Here is a 17,786-nt window from a genome sequence, read left to right as displayed (position 1 = left end):
TGATGGAATGAAAGCTGGGTCTCACATCAATGGAGTGGACCAGAAGGAAGAAAAAAACATATAATCAGAAAAGAATGAAGAAATAAGAATTCAAAAAAATGAGAGACTTAGGAACCTCCAAGACATCTTTAAATGATCCAACATCTGAATTATAGGGGTACCAGAAGGAGAAGAGGAAGAGCAACAAGTGGAAAACTTATTTGAACAAATAATAAAGAAGAACTTCCCCATTCTGGCAAAGGAAATAGACTTCCAGGAAGTCCAGGAAGCTCAGAGAGCCCCAAAGAAGTTGGACCCAGGGAGAAACACACCAAGACACATCATAATTACATTAGCCAAGGTAAAAACGAAGGAGAGAATCCTAGAAGCAGCAAGAGATAAGGAGATCTACAAAGGAGTTCCCATCAGACTGTCAGCTGATTTCTCAAAAGAGACCTTGCAGGCAAGAAGGGGCTGGAAAGAAGTATTCCAAGTCATGAAAGACAAGGACCTACATCCAAGATTGCTCTATCCAGCAAAGCTTTCATTTAGAATGGAAGGGCAGATAACGTGCTTCTCAGATAACATTAAGTTAAAGGAGTTTATCATCACCAAGCCCTTATTTTATAAAATGTTAAAAAGGGATTTATCTAAGAAAAAGAAGATAAAAAACATGTATAGTAAAAGGACAGCAAAATCACAATTATTAACAACCACACCTAAAACAAAAACAAAAGCAAAACTAAGCAAACAACTAGAACAGGAACAGAACCACAGAAATGGAGATCACATGGAGGGGTAGCAACAGGGGAGTGGGAGGAGGAGAGAGGGGGAAAAGGTACAGAGAATAAGTAGCATAGATGGCAGGTAGAAAATAGACAGGGGGAGGGCAAGAATAGAATGGGAAATGTAGAAGCTAAAGAACTTATGACCCATGGACATGAACTAAAGGGGGAGAATGTGGTGGGAGAGGGTGTGCAGGGTAGAGGGGAATGAAGGGGGGGTAATGGGACAACTGTAATAACATAATCAATAAATTATATTAAAAAAAAAGGCAGGAGACATCAGCGTGGTGGACCAAACTTTATCATAAATATGGTGTCTTCAGTTACAAGATGCTCTGTTTGAGTTATATACATTTTAGAAAACTTATATACAGATAAATAACTTTAAATGGATTGTAAGTAGTGTTCTTGGTCTTTCCTGGCCGTCGCACCCCAATACCACAGCGTCAGGTGGACTCCCGCCGTCCCAGCCGCGCTGGCACTGAGCTGGGGTACGTCTTGTCGAGAGGACTGCTCCTGGACCTGCCGTGAGGGCCCTCAGCTTGCAGAAATTTCAATTTTGCGAGTCCCAAACCAAGGGCTTGTTTACGGCCAGTCAGGCCAGTGGCGAAGGCGGGCGCAGCAAATGCACCATCACTGAGACAGAGAGGACTGAGTCTGAGCCCGAGACGTTTGGATCCATCCTCCCAGGCTCGTAGAAAACTCCTTTTCAGGCCGGTGTGGAGACGGTGGCCCTCTCGCGTTTGGGGACCTCTTTGGGGGAAACCACGGCTTACACATTGTCCCATAAAAATCACAGTCACGTTTGAGCTCACTGTGCTCTACTTCCAGGACGTTCCTAGAACCGAGCGAGCAACTGTCGTTACGACTGGCCTTGAAGAGCCTGCCTCTGCGGTGACAAGGAGGCAGTCTGTATGGCCCTGGGGGGAGGCGGCGGCTGGAGGGGCCACTGCAGGGGCAGGGTGCCGGTTCCCAGGGGCACCTCCTTCCTCTGCACTTCCCGACTCTTCCTTCCGGGCTCCGGAAGAGGAGGGCCGGGAGCTTCCGAAGCCGACACTGGCAGCAGCAGCAGCCGAGGCCGAGCCATCCGGAAAGAGCAGCTGGGAGACCAGCCCTGGACGAGGCCTCCTCCGGGGGCCCGGCTCTCAGACCTCGGAGGTCGTGCCCCCTCCCCGCTTGAGGCAGCGCAGGATGAAGGCCGCCAGGGCCACCAGGGGGATGCACATGGTGGAGGAGGCCACCAGCAGCCCGATGACCACCAGCGCGTACGTGGGGTAGTCCTTGGTCACGAGCTGGCCCTGAAAGGAGAAGCTGAGCGTCAGTGGCGCGGACCTCTGTGGGCGGAGCCAACTGAGGGCATCGCGCCCTGCAGACTCCGGCCGTGGGCTCGGCTCTGCGGCTCCGCAGCAAGGGTGCGGGGCAGGTGAGCTCCCCATCTACTCTCTCTTCCACGTGCATCACCCCGGGCCTGCGGAGCCGCTGTCTGGAGGGACCCGCCGAGAGCGAGCGAGCACAGGGATGACCTGCGGCCTGACGTCGGGGGCCACGGGGCAGGGCGCCTGGAGGTCAGGGGCGGCCCTCAGCCCCCCGAGGTCCAGGAGAGCCTCCTGGTTCACGCTGCCCAACACCAGACACGGGGGGCTACTGGGCACTTGACCTGCCGCACGTGAAACGGAGGGACTGAATTTTAAATTCCATTTAATTTTCACAAATTTAAGTAGCTCCTTTGGCCATCGGCTGCCACATTGAACAGCCTCGTGAGCCTGGGTTTGGCTCTGGTGGGATGGGGATGCTTCCGCAGACGCGAGGCGCTAAAACAGATGGGAAGTGAGGCTCGAAGCAGGTAAAGGCCGTCTTGCCACAAGGGAACCGCAGGACCGCTCTGTTTGAGTTATGTGCAGCGGTGTTTACGGTCAGCAAAGTGCCACCGCAAAGCTCCGCGAGCAACACGGCAGCCACGGCAGCCACCCACAGGCGTTCCGGCTCGGCCCCGCCCTGCCCCTGGCCCCGCCCCCTTCTGCTCTGCACCCAGAGCACAGACGTCAGGAGGAAACATCTAGAAACTGTTTTTGGCAAGTGGCCAGCATTTCCTCGTGTCTGTTGAATCTAATAACTAATAGGCACTTGTGTGTGCTTTATTTTTTCCATTTCATCTTTCAAGTGTCGTTCTTATTGCATCCTACGGAAGAATCAGCCTGCGAAGGGTGGAGAGGACACCCCCGTGCCTCCCCAAGTTTGAGAAGCACACTCAACCTCCCCAGACGCAGGGGGGGCCTCTCAGGCTCTGCCTGCCTCTGTCTGCCAGGGGCAGGTGGGAGGGGCTCGCCAGGGAGGGGCTCGTTGCTCTGCGCACACCATACCACACACACTGTGTCTTCTACCCGCTGGGAAAGAAACACAAACTGGCCAATTTTTTTTTTCTATGAAAGTGTGTCCGTGTGAGGACAACCTGGGCTCACCAGGACAGACCGTGAATGGCTGCGCTGGCTGCTGAAGTGCTGACATCCTGCCCCTCTGGTTGGTGGACGGTTCTGTGTCAGCCGCACCCAGGGCCAGGCCTCCCCTGGACCCAGCAACTCCAGTGTGTGGGCAAGTCCTGCAGGGCCCGGGAGCCTGCTCCCCCCGCCCCGGGGTCAGCGGCCAGGGGCAGAGCCCACACCTCCAGGCGTGTCCGCCTTTCCTAGGGAGGCCTGGCCCCCATCTGACTGGATGGAGTCGGAGGGCCTGCTGGCCGGGGGCCGGGAGGCAGGAACCAGGGCCTGCAGGCGGCTTTCCCCTCCTCCCAGGAGAAGGTCCCCTGGGAAGTCCTGGAGGGATCTCTGTTTAGAGCAACACCCATTGAAAAGCTCAAAGCCCGGCTCTGCCGTCCTGGGCTCAGAGTTCTGAGGTCCCTGGGTGACGTTTGCACGTTGTGACAAATAACCCGCCCAAGCCAGAGGTTCCCTGGTTCGGAAACCAAGGCCTGTGCTCTCCAGGGAGCGCGGGCCCGAGAGGGCAGGTACCTGGGAGGCGTCCCAGGCTTGGTACCGCAGGGTCCCCGTGAGGATGTAGTCGCTCAGGTAGAAGAGCAGGAGGCTGATGATGATCAGCGGGCTCACGCCGGCCCACATGACCTTCCAGTACCAGTTCAGGGGGCGGCCGGTCATGGCCTGCAGGTCACTTGCAAATCTGCTTGGAAGACAGGACAGAAAGTCTAGATTATTTATGACTGAACACAGCCACGGGGCCTCCCTCCCTGATCCCTTCTGGGGACGGGGTGCTGGGGGTGGGGAGGGGCGAGGGCTGAGGCCGCCACAGAGCTGGGGCGCAGCAGCCACCCCACAGAGGAGTGGGTGGTAGAAGACACCTTCCAGTGTCACAGGTTCGATTCCCAGCCAGGGCACATGCCTGGGTTGCAGGCCATGGCCCCCAGCAACCGCACATTGATGTTTCTCTCTCTCTCTCTTTCTCCCTCCCTTCCCTTTCTAAAAATAAATAAATAAAATCTTTTTAAAAAAGAAATACTAAAAAAAAAGATATTTCTCCTAAAAAATAAAAAGAAGAAGAAGCATCTTCCTGGTGCCAGGTTCCCAGGGGAAGGCTGCCGGCAGAGACCGGAGGGCGGCTCCCAGCAGCAGCAGAACAAAGAGCTTGGGGCATCATCACTCCGGGTGGGCTCAGCGCCAGGGACCCCAGGGGCAGCTCTGCCCCACCCCTCCCGCCCCCCTGGTGTCCACCCCGTCCACCCCAGTGACTCTGCTGCCCATTGGAAACATCGCTAGAGGGAGGCCCTGGCCGGGTAGCTCATCTGGTTATAGCGTCGTCCCAATACACCATCAATACATGCACAACAAATCGACGTCTCTCTCTCGCTCCCTTCCTCTCCCTCTCTAAAAATCAATACATTTAAAAATAAGAAAGAAAGAAAAGGAAGGGAGGGATGAAAGAAAGAAAGGAAAGAGGAAAGAAAGAGAGAGAGAGAGAGAGAGAGAGAGAAAGAAAAGAAAGAAAGAAAGAAAGAAAGAAAGAAAGAAAGAAAAGAAAGAAAGAAAGAAAGAAAGAAAGAAAGAAAGAAAGAAGGAAAGAAAGAAAGAAAAGAAAGATCCACTGGTCCCCAGAGCGAATCTCTTTTATCCCCTGGAACCACAGCAGGTAGGTATTCTGGGACCGGCAGACAGAGAGCCAGACCTGGGACTGAAGGCGGAGCGGCCGGTGGTAGGAGCGAGGGGAGAGGAGCCCGAGCGGCCAGCGGACCGCCGCTGTGGCCAGTCACGTCTGCAGACCGCCTTTCTTTCCTTTTCTTTAAACCGACTCACTTGCCTAAGTGTAGCCATGGCATAAGGGCACCTGTTTGGTCGTGGGTTTGGTGGGCCAATCACATATTTTTCAATACACACACAGTAAGTACCGAAAGCATCTTCCGCGCTCCGGGACACGCTGACCCAGCCCCCGGGGTTTCACAGCGCGGAAGGACCAGGGCCCAGGGGCGGAGATGGGCCTTGTTGGAGGACCCCCAGGTTGTGGCTGACCCAGCCCAGGGTCTTTAAAGCTGCTCCCCATGGTGGGAGAGGCAGTTGTAGGGGGGGCGGGGCCGGGTGGGGGGAGCAGGGTGTGATTGCCACCAGCTACATGCACCGCCACCTGCCTCACGGCCTGTCCTGGTTCCCACGTGAGCCTGCGGGGACCTCTCCCTGCCCCTGTGCTGCCGCTGACGTAGCGGGACCCTAGGCTCTAGGCTACGAAGACTCACGTACGTAATGTGAACACGAGGGATTTTCAAGACCACACACAGCAGAAAGTGTTGGGGTCTCTTGTCCCTGTACCCACCCTGCCCCCCGCTCTCCAGAATAAAGGTGGGAAGAACGGGCTTTAGGAAAAAAGGCCGCGAGGCACTGTTGCAAAGCGGCCGCGAGATGGCGCTGTCTCCTTTGTGCTCAGAAAGACTGCCCTCTGCTGGTCATTCTCAGGTATGGCCCCTTAGGACATCCCGAGGGCACCTTCCGTTTCTCCCTCCCTCCCCATCACCCACTGTGCACCGTCAGGTGCCCCTTTCCAGTGCCCCTTTCCAGTGCCCCTTTCCAGCGCCCCCAGTGGGCCCTAGGCTCTGTCCCTCTGCCCCCAGCCTTCTCCTTTTACCCTGAAACACCCAGCCTCTCAGATGACCAATCTTCCTTTTCTCTCCCTCTGGACGGGCATTTCCTAGGTGACCCATTTGCCCCAATTTACCTGAGAAGTCCTTCCCGGGTTTAGCGCCGAAAGCCCTGACACCCCAGGAAACCCTCTTTCCCGGGAAAACGGGGTGAGCCCATGTTACCAGCTGCTGCAGGGGGGAGCGGGGTAAAAAGGCATTCCTTGACCACAGCCGTTTCAGAAACGCCGCAGATTGCAGGCCCCTCTTGGAGAGTCCCAGCTGTCTCCAAGGCTCTGAGAAATCTGGCTTTAACCTGTGTCCTGAGTAATTTGATGGTGGAAACCCCTCAGCGGGGCTTCCAAGGAGACAGGGACACTCGGCACCGGAGGTCCGGCCCCCAGAGGCCACGCTGGGCCCCTGGCCCACCTCCGAATCGATGGGGAAGACCATGAAGGACTGGGTGGGGAACCACGCGGGACAGCCCTTTCCACTAGGCTCACATTCGACCAGCGAATCCCAAGATGAAGGGGGTCTCCGCCCCCTGGACGTGTTAAAATACAGGATCTGATTCAGGGACTTGGGTGGGTGGGGGGCCTGAGAGTCTGCATTCTAACACGCCCCTGATTCTAACAAGCTGCGACTCTGGGACCCCACTGGGAGTGGTTCTCAGAGCGACAGCCCCAGGCTCACAGTGCGCCTGCGCCCCACGTGGCGCCACCTATCAGCGCCCTGGGGGTGGCGCCCGGCTCAGCAGGAGAACCAACCAGAACCAACCGGACCCCCACCCAGGTCTGGCAGCTGCTCTGGACCACGGTTCTCAGCCCGGCCACCAGCTCCGTCCCCTGGGGGATTCAAACACTCCAGGGCTGCGCTGGGCACCAGGGTTGAGAACCTGACGTCCTGAATCTGCCCAGCAGCTGAGGTCCGAGTTATCAGCTGGACTTTGGTCAGTGGGCTTGGACACTACTGGTTGTTGGCCAAGGGTCAGCGCAGGGGACGACTCCCTGACCACCCTGACCTCCCCCCCCCCCCCCCCCGCCAGTGGGGTCCAGCAGGCTCAGCAAGCCAGTGTCCTTTACTAAACAGTGGAAGCCTGGGAAACAGGGAAGATGGGGTTGGAGGCAAACTGGACTGGAAGTGAGGAGAAGCCACTGTGATCTGGGGAGACAGCGCTTTCCCGGCGGGGGGTGGGGGGGTGGGCGCGGTGCGGCTCCCCAGCAGCTGGGGGCGGGGCCTCCTCACCTCCTCAGCCCGTACACGTAGCACACGGCCCCGATCTCCACCAGGACGATGAGCAGCAGGGACAGCGTGGCCGCATAGTCATTGAAGATGTCGAACCAGTAGTTGCCGGCCTCCGTGGTGAACACCATGCCGATGACGCAGCTGACGAGGCACAGCAGACCTGCGGCCACAAGAGCGCCTGCTCACCTGCCCGAGACCCACCCTGCGCGCACCCGGTTTTCTGCGGGCAGCCCAGCCGTGGACGCCAGGAGGACTCTGGCTGACAGGCTCATCCACGTGGGCTGGGAGAGCTGTCATGGTCTGGCCTCTCTGATTGTGTATAGCGTGTGTGTGCATGTGCGTGGGTGCGTGGTTTAGGGGCGTTGGGAGGGGCAAGGTGTCCCAGGGAGTGTCGGCCAGCGTCACTGACGGTAATTCATGGAGCCGTCCAGCAGGGGGCATCAGCTCAATGGAAAAGAGAATGCTGCGTCCTCTCCCGGGGCGCCCCGCCCAGGCTGGGAGTCTGCTGATACAGTTTATCTCAACGACTCAGTCTCTGAGCTCCGGGGAGGTGCACTGGGGCGGGAGGTGGGCGCTGCGGGGCGACCCTCACAGGGCTTCCTAGCGAAGACTCATGTCTGAGCAAAAGTGGGTGGCGGGCGGGGAGGCGGGGGTGGGGGGGGCAAAGGCAAGAGAAGACTGGGATGTTTACTAAGCTCCCGCCCTGCCCCAGGCGCTGGCCACCCACTGGGTCCTTAAGCCTCTGAGATAGGTATCAGGGCCCCCCTTGTACAGGTGAGGGAGCCCAGGCTCAGAGACGTTGAGCAACTTTCCCCGTGTTGCACAGCACGCAAACGGCGGAGGCAGGATTCGGACACAGGCCCGCGGCCTCCAGAATCGGGTTCCTGTCCCGGTCTCCTTCCGCTGCCGTCCCTGGGCACCCCATCCAGTATCTGACTCTAAAGCTCCCGTCTGCTCGCTCCTCTGCGACACCGTGTACTCCCAGCCACCACGCCCCACCCTGAGGGGGACACACGGGAGGACTGGCAGGCTGGGACAGGCCCACGTAACGCGGCCGTGGGCGCGGAGGAAGGGTGGGTGCTCCCTCGGGGCGAGCAGGACTTACAGGGGATGGGGTGGGAGCCCTGCTGGGAGGAGGGATGTGGCGCATGTGGAGGGGCAGCGTCATCAAAGGTTGGGGGCGGGGTCCGCAGGGTGGGCCTGGAGCGACTGGGAAAGCTGGTTCTTTCCCCACCACCCTGTTGCCCCCCAGCGGCCGAATGAGCAGCGCATCTGCTCTGACCTTGAACTACCATGGGGGCAGGACCCGAGGGACAACTGCCGGCCCAGCAGTGTGGGCGGGCCTCCGAGTCTGAGAGAAGACACACATGGAGGCCGCACACCCGTGTGACTCCATGTACGCGAAGTCAGGAAGAGGGGGACCACCATCGAAGGGTGGCGGTGAGAGCAGCGGTGACTTCGGGGCGGGAAGTGGGCGCGCCCGTGAGACTCACGGAGTGTGGGCTTCGGGAAGGCGCCAGCTCCCACGGCTGTCCCTCCACTGAACATGGGCCGTGGCAGCCTCTCCGCTGCCTGCAGAGCTCTGGGTGCTGTGGGGGGGAGTTTGGGCGCCTCCCAAGGTTGGGGTGGCCCGGCACATGCCCATGGGGTGCAGAACCAGAGGCACTGGGAGAAACCACGCGTGCCAGGGCCAGGGTGGCCGGTGGTGAGGAGCAGGTGAGCGCAGGGCCACCGTGAGGTGGCCGCAGCCCCTGTGGCCGCCTCAACAGGCACGTGGCCCCTGAGGCAGCCTGCCGACCTGCCTGCCCCCACACCCCATCTCCCCACGGAGTCCCACCACCTACCCTGGCCCGCCCGCTCACCTGAGATGGCCTCCTTGGGCAGGCGGCGGGAGATGGCCTTGCTGTCGGTCAGCGGGGTGAGGATGGCGGCCGTGTTGCCCAGCATGCTCCCGATGCCCAGCATGAGCAGCATGAAGAAGTACAGCACCGACCACAGCTGGGACACCTCCATGTTCTTGATGGCCTCGGTGTAGACGATGAAAGCCAGGCCCGTGCCCTGGACCGCCTGCCCGCAGCAAGAAGACCCCGGTCACACACCGGAGGGGTGGACAGCCCCCCAAACACACCCGACGATGCACAGCAGCAGGGTCGGGGGACCTCGGAGCCGGCCTCGGGAAGCCACACGCTGAGCTTGGGCCTCCTGTCGCAGACCAGCCCGGCCCTCGGGCTCCGCCGGGCGGACGGAGGTGCGAGCTGTCAGGAGCCCGTGTGTGTGAGGAGACACTTCCATCAACTGGGGACACCGAGGGCCTCTTTCCTGCCCCAGCTCGCATAAATTCTGGCTAAAACACCATAAAATGACGTTTCGGTAACTTCTGCTTCCAATGTCATGACTGATGGGTGTCGGAGGCCTCGGTGGCCGGGAGCTGAGGGGGGATGGCGGGGCCAGGGCAGCGGGTGCGCATGGGTGGGGCGCCGGCCTGGCCAGCAGGCTGCTCAGCAGCTGGGTCCCTGGGGTGGACACACCCCTGTGGGGACACTGAACTGTGGACACTGAGCCTGGAGCTCCTGTTTAAAGACAACCTCCGGGGGGGAGGGGCTGAAAGGGGTCATGGCGATGGGGTCCCCTGGCTACCAGCATCGGAAGACCAGAAGCAAAACCTCTCTGGGGGAAAGGTCCCCTGATTAGGACGCCCAGGATGGTCTTTATTTTTTTAAGATTTTATTTATTTGTTTTTAGAGATGGGGAGGTGGGGGAGAAGAGAGGGAGAGAAACATCAATGTGTGGTTGCCTCTTACACACCCTCAATTGGGGACCTGGTCTGCAACCCAGGCGTGTACCCTGATTGGGATTCAAACTGGTAACTTTTCGGTTGGCAGGCCAACACTCAGTCCACTGAGCCACACCAGCCAGGGCGGGAACACCACTTTAGAAGATGGGGGCCAAGCAGAAACAAACTCTCAGGCACAGAGAACAAGTGGATGGTGGCAGAGGGAAGGAAGGCAGGGGAGAGGAGGGATGAGGGTGAAGGGATGAAGAAGTCCAAACTGCCGGTTATCAGAACGGCCCCGGGGACGAGAAGCGCCTCACGGGGAAGCTAGCCAGCGACGCTGGAGTGAGGGAGCGTGGTGCCGGGCGGGCCCTCAGGGTGTTGGGGTGTGATCACCGTGTAGGTTACACAGCTGTCGGATCACTACTGTGCTGCACACTCGAAGCTAATATAATACTGTACGTCCACTGTCGTTGGAAAATAAATATGTTTTTAAAAATGGAGACCAAATACAGACATTGACATATAAATAAAACCCGACACCACTGATCATAAAACCTCCAGTAAAGGAATGCATTTTAAGGGAGAAAAAAACAACCAGCAAACCCAGAGGACGGCTGGGGTGCAAGAACAAATGGTGAATAAATAAAACGCCTAATGAAGATAAATATAAACATCGTCTGTGTGCAGGAACACCAGTACCTGATTTATGGGTTTAGAAAAGGCAGAACTGGACAAAAATGGTGCCGAAAACAGGAGGGAGGAGCTGACGGTGCTCTGCAGCCAAGATGGCATTTACCTTCGGGTTTCTCAGTTAGACACGTGTGGAAAGTTTTCAAGGAGAGCCGCGGAGTCCACAAATTCCAAACCGCAGAGAGTGGGCGGAATGAGGAAAAACCCGCCATTGGGGGAAACGCAGTGGAAATAAATCAATAACCACACGGTTCTTGGACATTGAGCCAAGCTGGAAAGGAAGGGAGGAGGACGCCCAGGTGCCAAGAACAGAGAGGGAATTTGAACCTGAGCAGGAGCTAAAGCCAGAGGCCTCGGGGGTCAGCTGAGTGGGGGGCGGGGGGTCCAGGCCCTAGAGGCTGGGGCTGGGGCTGGGGCCTGGGGACAGAGGGTCCCGTCAGGAGATGGCCAGGAGGAGCCAGTGGGGCCTCACCCACAACACACAGACCGAGCATGGCTCCCCTGTGAGACAAAAGCCAAACCCCTCCGCGGTGGCTCGCTGGCACCAGAGCAACGGGCCTTCCCTCGTCTCCGGATGAGAATGTTGTAAAACATTCTCTGGAGACGCTCTCCTGGAGCAGTCTCTAAGAGTGCGAAATACGAGAACTAGGTAAATACGCCCACTCTCATTTCCGCGTCTACTGGGCTGGATGTCCTAGCAAATACAAAGGAAAAAAAAAAGGAAGCGATAAAAGAATCGAAAAGAAAAATGCAAGCAGGTGATACAAGAGTTTACATAGAAAACTGAAGCGCATATATAGACAAATACAAGAATGAGGAAGAGAATGCATCAAGGTTGCTAGATATAAGCTCAACATACGAAAACCTTCAGCTCTTTCACCACGAAGATAAGCAAGGACAGGAAGAGGAAATAAAGACACCGTTCACAGTAGCCACAAAACAGCAAGGCGCCTAGAGAGAAAGCTGATAACAGATGGGCCAAGGTATTCAAGGAGAAAATTAGTTGAAGGCACACCTGTGTGTGTGATAAGGCACGTGCCTGAATCAGAAGTCACCAAAAGGCCTGAATCAGAAAAACATTAATTCTCCCCAACTGACATGGAAAGAATCCATGCCATTCTGGTAAAAATTCCTCAAATGTTGTTCCTCAGTGGAACTTGTCAAATTCATCTTAAAATTAATGTGAAAAAAAAAATAAAAGAAAGACCCCAGCAAAGTAAAGATAAATCTGTAAAATATAAAGAAGGGTGACTTCAGTAGCAATTTTTTAAAAAAAGCGACATGTCTAGTCGTGAGGGAAGAGATAAATGATGGTGTACTTGTTGGTGAAATAAAACACGGCACTAAACATGAGTTACGAGATTGCGCATGCGTCATTATGGATGGGTCTTGAAAACAGAAGGTTGAATGAGGAAGGCATCTCCCAGACCCCTTATTTCCATATAGAAAAACTGCCAACAAAACAACAACATTTGACGATATATGTGGGTGAGTAACATGTCAGAATGAAGAAGTTCCCTCTGCTGAGCAGGCAAAGTTTGGGGCCGGTCCAGGGGCCTTTCCTTGTGTCCCTGAAACGTTCTTTTCTGTCATATTAAAAGAAAAAAATCTGTGCCCCCCCCCCCATGACAAATGTTTACAATTGTTCATTCAGGGCGGTAGATATATAGCTGCCTGTTATGTTATTCTTTGTACTCCACTTGATAGGGGCTTAAGACTTGGGAAAATTTAGCTTAAGGTAAATAGTCATAAATCTAGCAAGTAATGTATATGTTAAGTTTTTGTTTCAGCAACTACAGATAAAACCCATTCTGGTGCCTGGGATTCAGCAGTTGACCTCCTGGGTCACTGACTGGGGATTACCTCATCTGGAGACTTCTGTACCAAGAAGAAGCAAGCGACTACCCTCCCCCCTTGGAGGCAACTGTTGAATTTCAAAGGCTTTTGCTGACACCTTGTTTACCCTCCCCCAACCCCCTTATAAAAGATCTGCCTGGGAAAGAAAGAGCAAGATGGTTTGTTAGGGTATGAACCCGCCATCTTCTCAGATCGCTGGCCATCTGAATAAAGCGCCTATAAAAGATTCAATCACTGTCATTGCTTATTGGATTTGGTAGTGACAGGCAGCCCGAATGCCGGTGTCTTTTCCGCTTACACATTGTTGTTTTGAAACGGAAAAGGGGAAGGAAGAAAGGGCGTTTGGGTCTCCCTTCTCCTAGCAGAGCTGTGGGGGGCGGGGTTGGGGGGTTAGGGGGCGGGGCAAAGAGTTCCGTCTCCGGAGACCTGGCCAGCGCTCACCGTGTCCAGCTCTGCCTCCAGGCTGCAGTTTTTGATCTGTGGGAACACCTCGTTGTACTGGCTGGGGTAGGTGGACGCCAGGTAGCCCTTCACCTGCTCCAGGTTGCTGGCTGTCAGGAAGCCGTCTTCCAGGTCGAAAGCGTTGGTCAGCAGCAGAATCACCCTGCGGGGCAGAGCGTCAGGGGGACCTCCACTGGGGTCAGAAAGGTCGCTGTCACCGAACCCCAAACCCCAGGCGGTCCAGCCTGGGTGCCAGGCGGTCCACCCTGCCCCTTCTCTTCTGGTGGGGGCGAGGCTCTCAGCACGAGGAGCCTGTGGATTGGCGACCTTGTCCACGGCGAGGTGTTTTGAGTGGCTGTGGAGAAGCCTCAGATGGGAACGGTGACGGCTGGTGGAGCCCATCCATGCGGCGCACAGTGAGGCTGCTCCGACCGCTGGGCCAGCCCCGTCCCACGGAGCACGTGCCTGGGGGGACGGAACACTCCCATCCGTGCCATCCCACTGGGGGCCCGGGAGCCACGGGTGCAACCACAGGTGCAGCTGAGGAACTGACTTAAACCAAAGTTTAAATTTACATTTGTAAGTAGCCCCTTGGGGCTCGGGACACACTGTCTGGGGAGCAGTGAGCCGGCTGCGTGTGTCTTGCACTCGGGTAGGGTCATAGCCAGTAGGTTCTGCCGCCTCCGTGGCTCAGCAGAGAGAGCGTGCTTGGTTGCTTTTGAGGTGGGGGAGACAGGGCCGAAGAAATTCGGCCAGGCTGCTGCCCTTTGCCCCTCTACCCCTTGGCCCCTCGGCACCCACCTCTTCCCAGGTGCCCATTCAGCTCGGAGCTTTGGAGACCGGTCTCCCCCTTGAGGCCCGGGGCTCTTACTTGTTCAAGCAGCTCTCGTAGTTGAAGGTGGCCTTGAAGCCGTAGATGGAGAAGGTGACCACGCTGGCGAATATGGAGGTGGCACTGTTGATGAGCGACACCACGACCGCGTGCCTCTGGCAGTTGCTGGAGGGCTCGTTGTAGCTGGCGAAGGCGATCAGGCTGCCGAACCCCAGGCCGAGCGAGAAGAAGATCTGGGTGGCCGCGTTGATCCAGGCCTTGGGGTTGGCCAGCTGCTCCATCTGGGGGGCCGGCAGGGACAGGGCCAGTGAACCCTGGCGGGGTCCCGAACGCCCCGGCCAGGGGAGGGAGGGCTTGCCCACGGAGCGCAGTCCACCGGCGCTCCCGGCCTCCTGCCGGCGCCGTCCCCCTTTCTCAGCAGATGAGGCTTGTCCCCCCTGCCCTGCCCTGTCCTGTGCTGTCCTGCACAGCCCTGTGTCCACAGGAGGTGTGCCACTGGGAAGTGTGGGCAGAATCCCTTTAAAAGGGGTTGCACCCCCAGCCCATGAGGCGGCAGCGCTGTGGCCTGGTGGTGGGGCCGACGTGGTCTGGGGGGAGGGGCTGCTAACTCCATCACTCTGTTTCCAGGGGCCACATTTGCTCAGGGGAGAACCTGTCCTGCCCCCAAAGGCAGCAGTGGTCAATGCCCTGCAGGGTGTGGCCTGGCCCGTAGGGAAGGCGGCTCCTGGAAGTGGCCCGCAGGAGGCCCAGCCAACTGGAGTGGTGCTGCAGGCAGACGACTGAGCTCCCAGGGGGGAGGGAGGGGCTGGGGCTGGGGGGAGGCTTCGGCCGGGAGGCCACGCATGGAGCTGGGCAGCAGCTGGTGGGGGCTGGACAGGACCGGGAGGGTGAGGGGACAAAAGATTCAATGCCTGAGCCCCAGCTGACGTGGCTTAATTGACTGGAGTGTTGTCCCCATGAACTACAAGGTCGTGGGTTCGATTGCTGGTCAGGGCACATGCCTAGGTTGTGGGTTTGGTCTGACCGATGCTTCTCTCTCGCATTGATGGCTCTCTCCCCCCTCCCTCCCTCCCTTTCTCTCTCTTTAACACCAGTGAGTGTGACTTTGGGTGAGGATTAAAGAGCAGAAGACTGGATGCCTGAGAATTCAGAGGGCTTGGGGACCGTCCGGCTGGGGCGGTGGCTCTGTACCCACAGCTAATCCACACCCTCTGCCTGCCCGGAGGGCCTGCAGCAGACCCCCGGGTCCAGGACCCCTTCCCCCTCTCCCTCACCTTCCCCTCCCTCTCCCCACCCATTCTGGAAGATGGCAGGGTGAGTGGGGTGCACTCAGGGATGCCCTCCCTCCAGCCCCTACCTTGGGGGTGAACATGTACGCCAGGCCGTTGGTGGCTCCGTGGAGCGTGAGGCCCCTGACCAGGTAGATGATGAGCACGCAGTAGGGCAGCGACGCTGTGAAATACACCACCTGTGGGCACCAGAGGGCCGAGTCAGCCTCCCGGAGACCCGGGGACCACGGGCCGTGTGGGCCCACACAGCAGGGTCCCCATGAGACCCACATCGGTGGAGCGGGACAGCGTTAAAGGAGCACCAGCCCAGCAGGGGCAGAAGGCACGGAGGAGGCACCACGGAGAAAAGGCTCATAAACCGGCCCCGACAGGGCAGCAGGGCAGCTCCGCACAGAGGCTCTCAACCTGGGCTGCGCGTCGGAAGCACCTGGAGGGCTCTCAAATCCCCCGGGCAACCCCCCAACCCCGCCCCGGCTCAGGCCCCCCCCCCAATTACTCCGGAGCCTCCTCCGGGGGTCAGACCCTGGCAGCGCAGCTGTAAAGCGCCCCAGGTGAGGCCGCCACGCGGCTGCTGTGAGACCAGGGCTAGGCTGTCTCTGGGAGACCTGTCCCTCCCCTTGTCCGGCAGCTTGGTGCTGCTCGGGCGGTGTGGAGAGGGGGCTGGCTGGCACAGCGCAGCGCTCGGCCCTCTGGGGGGGCAGGTCAGGGGAGCCCTCGTGTTGAGATTTGGGGCTGTGACCCAAACGCCGCTGGCCATCCTTACAGTCACCTAGCAGGTGACCTGTGCCAGCCCACCACCCACGCCTGCTCCAGCCTGGCTTCTGCCCCCGGAGGGTGGCAGGCAACCTGGTGGCCTTGCCGGCCCCTGCCCCCACCCCTCCCCAGGCACCGCCCCCCCACCCGCTGTGCCAGCCCACCTTGCCGGTGGACGCGGTGCCCCGTAGGATGCACAGGTACACCGCGAGCCAGGCCAGCACGAGGCACAGCGCCGGCTCCCACTGCACGCTGCCGCTCTCCTGGATGGACGGCGAGATGTTGAGGGTCTTCCGGTACCAGAAGTACTGCGTCGACGAGGCCAGCTCACACTCCTCGTCGTAGCCGGTGTGGTTGCTGTTCAGCGGGCAGTGAGACCACGGCAGGGGGTCCTGGGGGGCCGACGCAGCGTCACACGGAGAGGCGAGGGCTGAGGCCAAAGGGCGGGGTGCGGGGGACAGGAGGTGGCCCCGGTGTGGGCGGGGCTCTTGGGACAGACGGGGCTGGCCCCCAAAGGGCAGGCAGCTGGAGCCCCCGGGGGTGGGCAGGGACTCCGAGGGTGAGTCAGGGGCACGGGTGGGGCTTGGGAACAGGGGAGAGGCAGGGCGGGGTGGGCGAGGGGGCTTCCCACTCCTGATGGCCCCACCGGGGTTGGCCGAGGGCCGCCAGACTCCACTGGGGCCTGAGAGACAGGCTACAGGGACAGTAAGGGCCAGACAGACCGTCTGTGACGACAGAACGCTGCCTGACCCACACCTCCCCGCCTGTCCCGGAGGGCCGCCCTGCCCTCCTACTGCTCCCGCCCGGCCCCGGGGGCCCCCGGGGGCCCCCGGCTCACCTGGAAGGAGTGGAACAGGTACCAGAAGGCCCAGGCGTTGATGACGTTGTAGTACATGGACAGGAAGAAGGAGACCACCACGCTGGCCACGCCTGCACAGAGGGGCAGAGGGCGCTGACGAGGTCCCCCCTGCCCCCCGCCCCGTCCGCCTGGGCCCGGCGCCCGGCCGGGGCCCCTCTGAGGCGCCCAGGACACCCGTGCAGGGAGTGACCCCTTGCCCCCGGGGTGGCGAACCCTCCCCAGCGGGTCTGTGAGCACTGCCCAGGGCTCGTCTCCACCCCCCCACCCCGCCCCCTCCCCAACTCCTGGGACACAAGGATGATGCCAGTTTTTGGAGATCTCCGTGCCGGCCGCTGCGCTACGAACTGTATGCACCGTAGGTCCTCCCGACCGTGTTGTGGACTGGGCGTTACTACGGTGCTGCCCCGCGCAGAGGAGGACACCGAGGCCCAGAGCTCCCCTGAGCGCCCCAACCCCCGCTGCCGATGCAGGCCTGGGATTTAAACCTCAAACAAGCGAGAAGCCCTTTGTCGCTGCCCAGGGCCCCTGAGGCCAGACTCTACAGTTGCTCCCTCTCCCCGGTTCCCCTGAAGTTCGGCCAATCCCTGCCCTGGGGTGGCCGGGAGCAGGGGGTGTGAGGGGGTGTGTCAGGAGCATAGGGGACAGGCGGGGGGCTGACCCCCACCTGGAGAGGTCTTCAGGGGCCTTAGGGCGGGAGCGGGGAGAGGGGGTGCAGCAGAGGGATAGTTGGCGATGGGGGGTGCTCTGGAGCCAGGCCACCCTCACCCCCCAGCCACTGTGTGCACCTCTGCCAGCCCCACGCTCAGGGACACCAGGTTAGGAGTTTGAGAGCGGCCCTGGTGTTGTATTTACACCCCGGGATCAGCAGATGCTACGAGCCAGGCCTCCTCCGCCCACCTGGAGAGCCGGCTGTTACACATTCACCAGCACCCCCGGCTGGCACAACCATCTGGCCTGTTTTCTACCATACGGCAAACGCCGCCACAGAGAAGCCCCCCGGGATTGCTCACTCGGGCAGATCGCCAGCCACACCGCTCCCTGCTAAACATTAACGGCCGCTCGAGAGAGGAGCCAGTTCGAGTTAGGAGATGATTTGTGAGGGCACGGGACCCATTTCTTCTGCACCTGAGACAAGTCACGTACGAGTTTATGCCCTCTCTGCCCCCGAAATGT

General features: G+C 59.1%; 1 protein-coding gene across 1 annotated transcript in view; it reads right to left on the bottom strand.

The window, feature by feature from the left end:
- Positions 1 to 1,047: 1,047 nt before the first annotated feature.
- The window catches only part of SLC6A20 (solute carrier family 6 member 20), a 30,154-nt gene continuing 13,415 nt past the window's right edge, over positions 1,048 to 17,786 (bottom strand). The window contains exons 3-11 of the mRNA XM_028518347.2: positions 16,593 to 16,684; positions 15,919 to 16,146; positions 15,070 to 15,180; positions 13,752 to 13,993; positions 12,881 to 13,043; positions 8,979 to 9,183; positions 7,117 to 7,276; positions 3,767 to 3,932; positions 1,048 to 2,062 (exon numbers count right to left, since the gene is read on the bottom strand). Of these exons, the coding sequence (XP_028374148.2) occupies positions 1,910 to 2,062; positions 3,767 to 3,932; positions 7,117 to 7,276; positions 8,979 to 9,183; positions 12,881 to 13,043; positions 13,752 to 13,993; positions 15,070 to 15,180; positions 15,919 to 16,146; positions 16,593 to 16,684 (1,520 nt within the window). The 3' untranslated portion in view covers positions 1,048 to 1,909. The remainder of the gene's footprint in view (positions 2,063 to 3,766; positions 3,933 to 7,116; positions 7,277 to 8,978; positions 9,184 to 12,880; positions 13,044 to 13,751; positions 13,994 to 15,069; positions 15,181 to 15,918; positions 16,147 to 16,592; positions 16,685 to 17,786) is intronic.

This window comes from Phyllostomus discolor, chromosome 7 (genome assembly GCF_004126475.2).
Source record: "Phyllostomus discolor isolate MPI-MPIP mPhyDis1 chromosome 7, mPhyDis1.pri.v3, whole genome shotgun sequence".
Taxonomy (NCBI): domain Eukaryota; kingdom Metazoa; phylum Chordata; class Mammalia; order Chiroptera; family Phyllostomidae; genus Phyllostomus; species Phyllostomus discolor.
The sequence above is the reverse complement of the archived record's forward strand: the minus strand, read 5'-3'. Positions and strand labels throughout refer to the sequence as shown.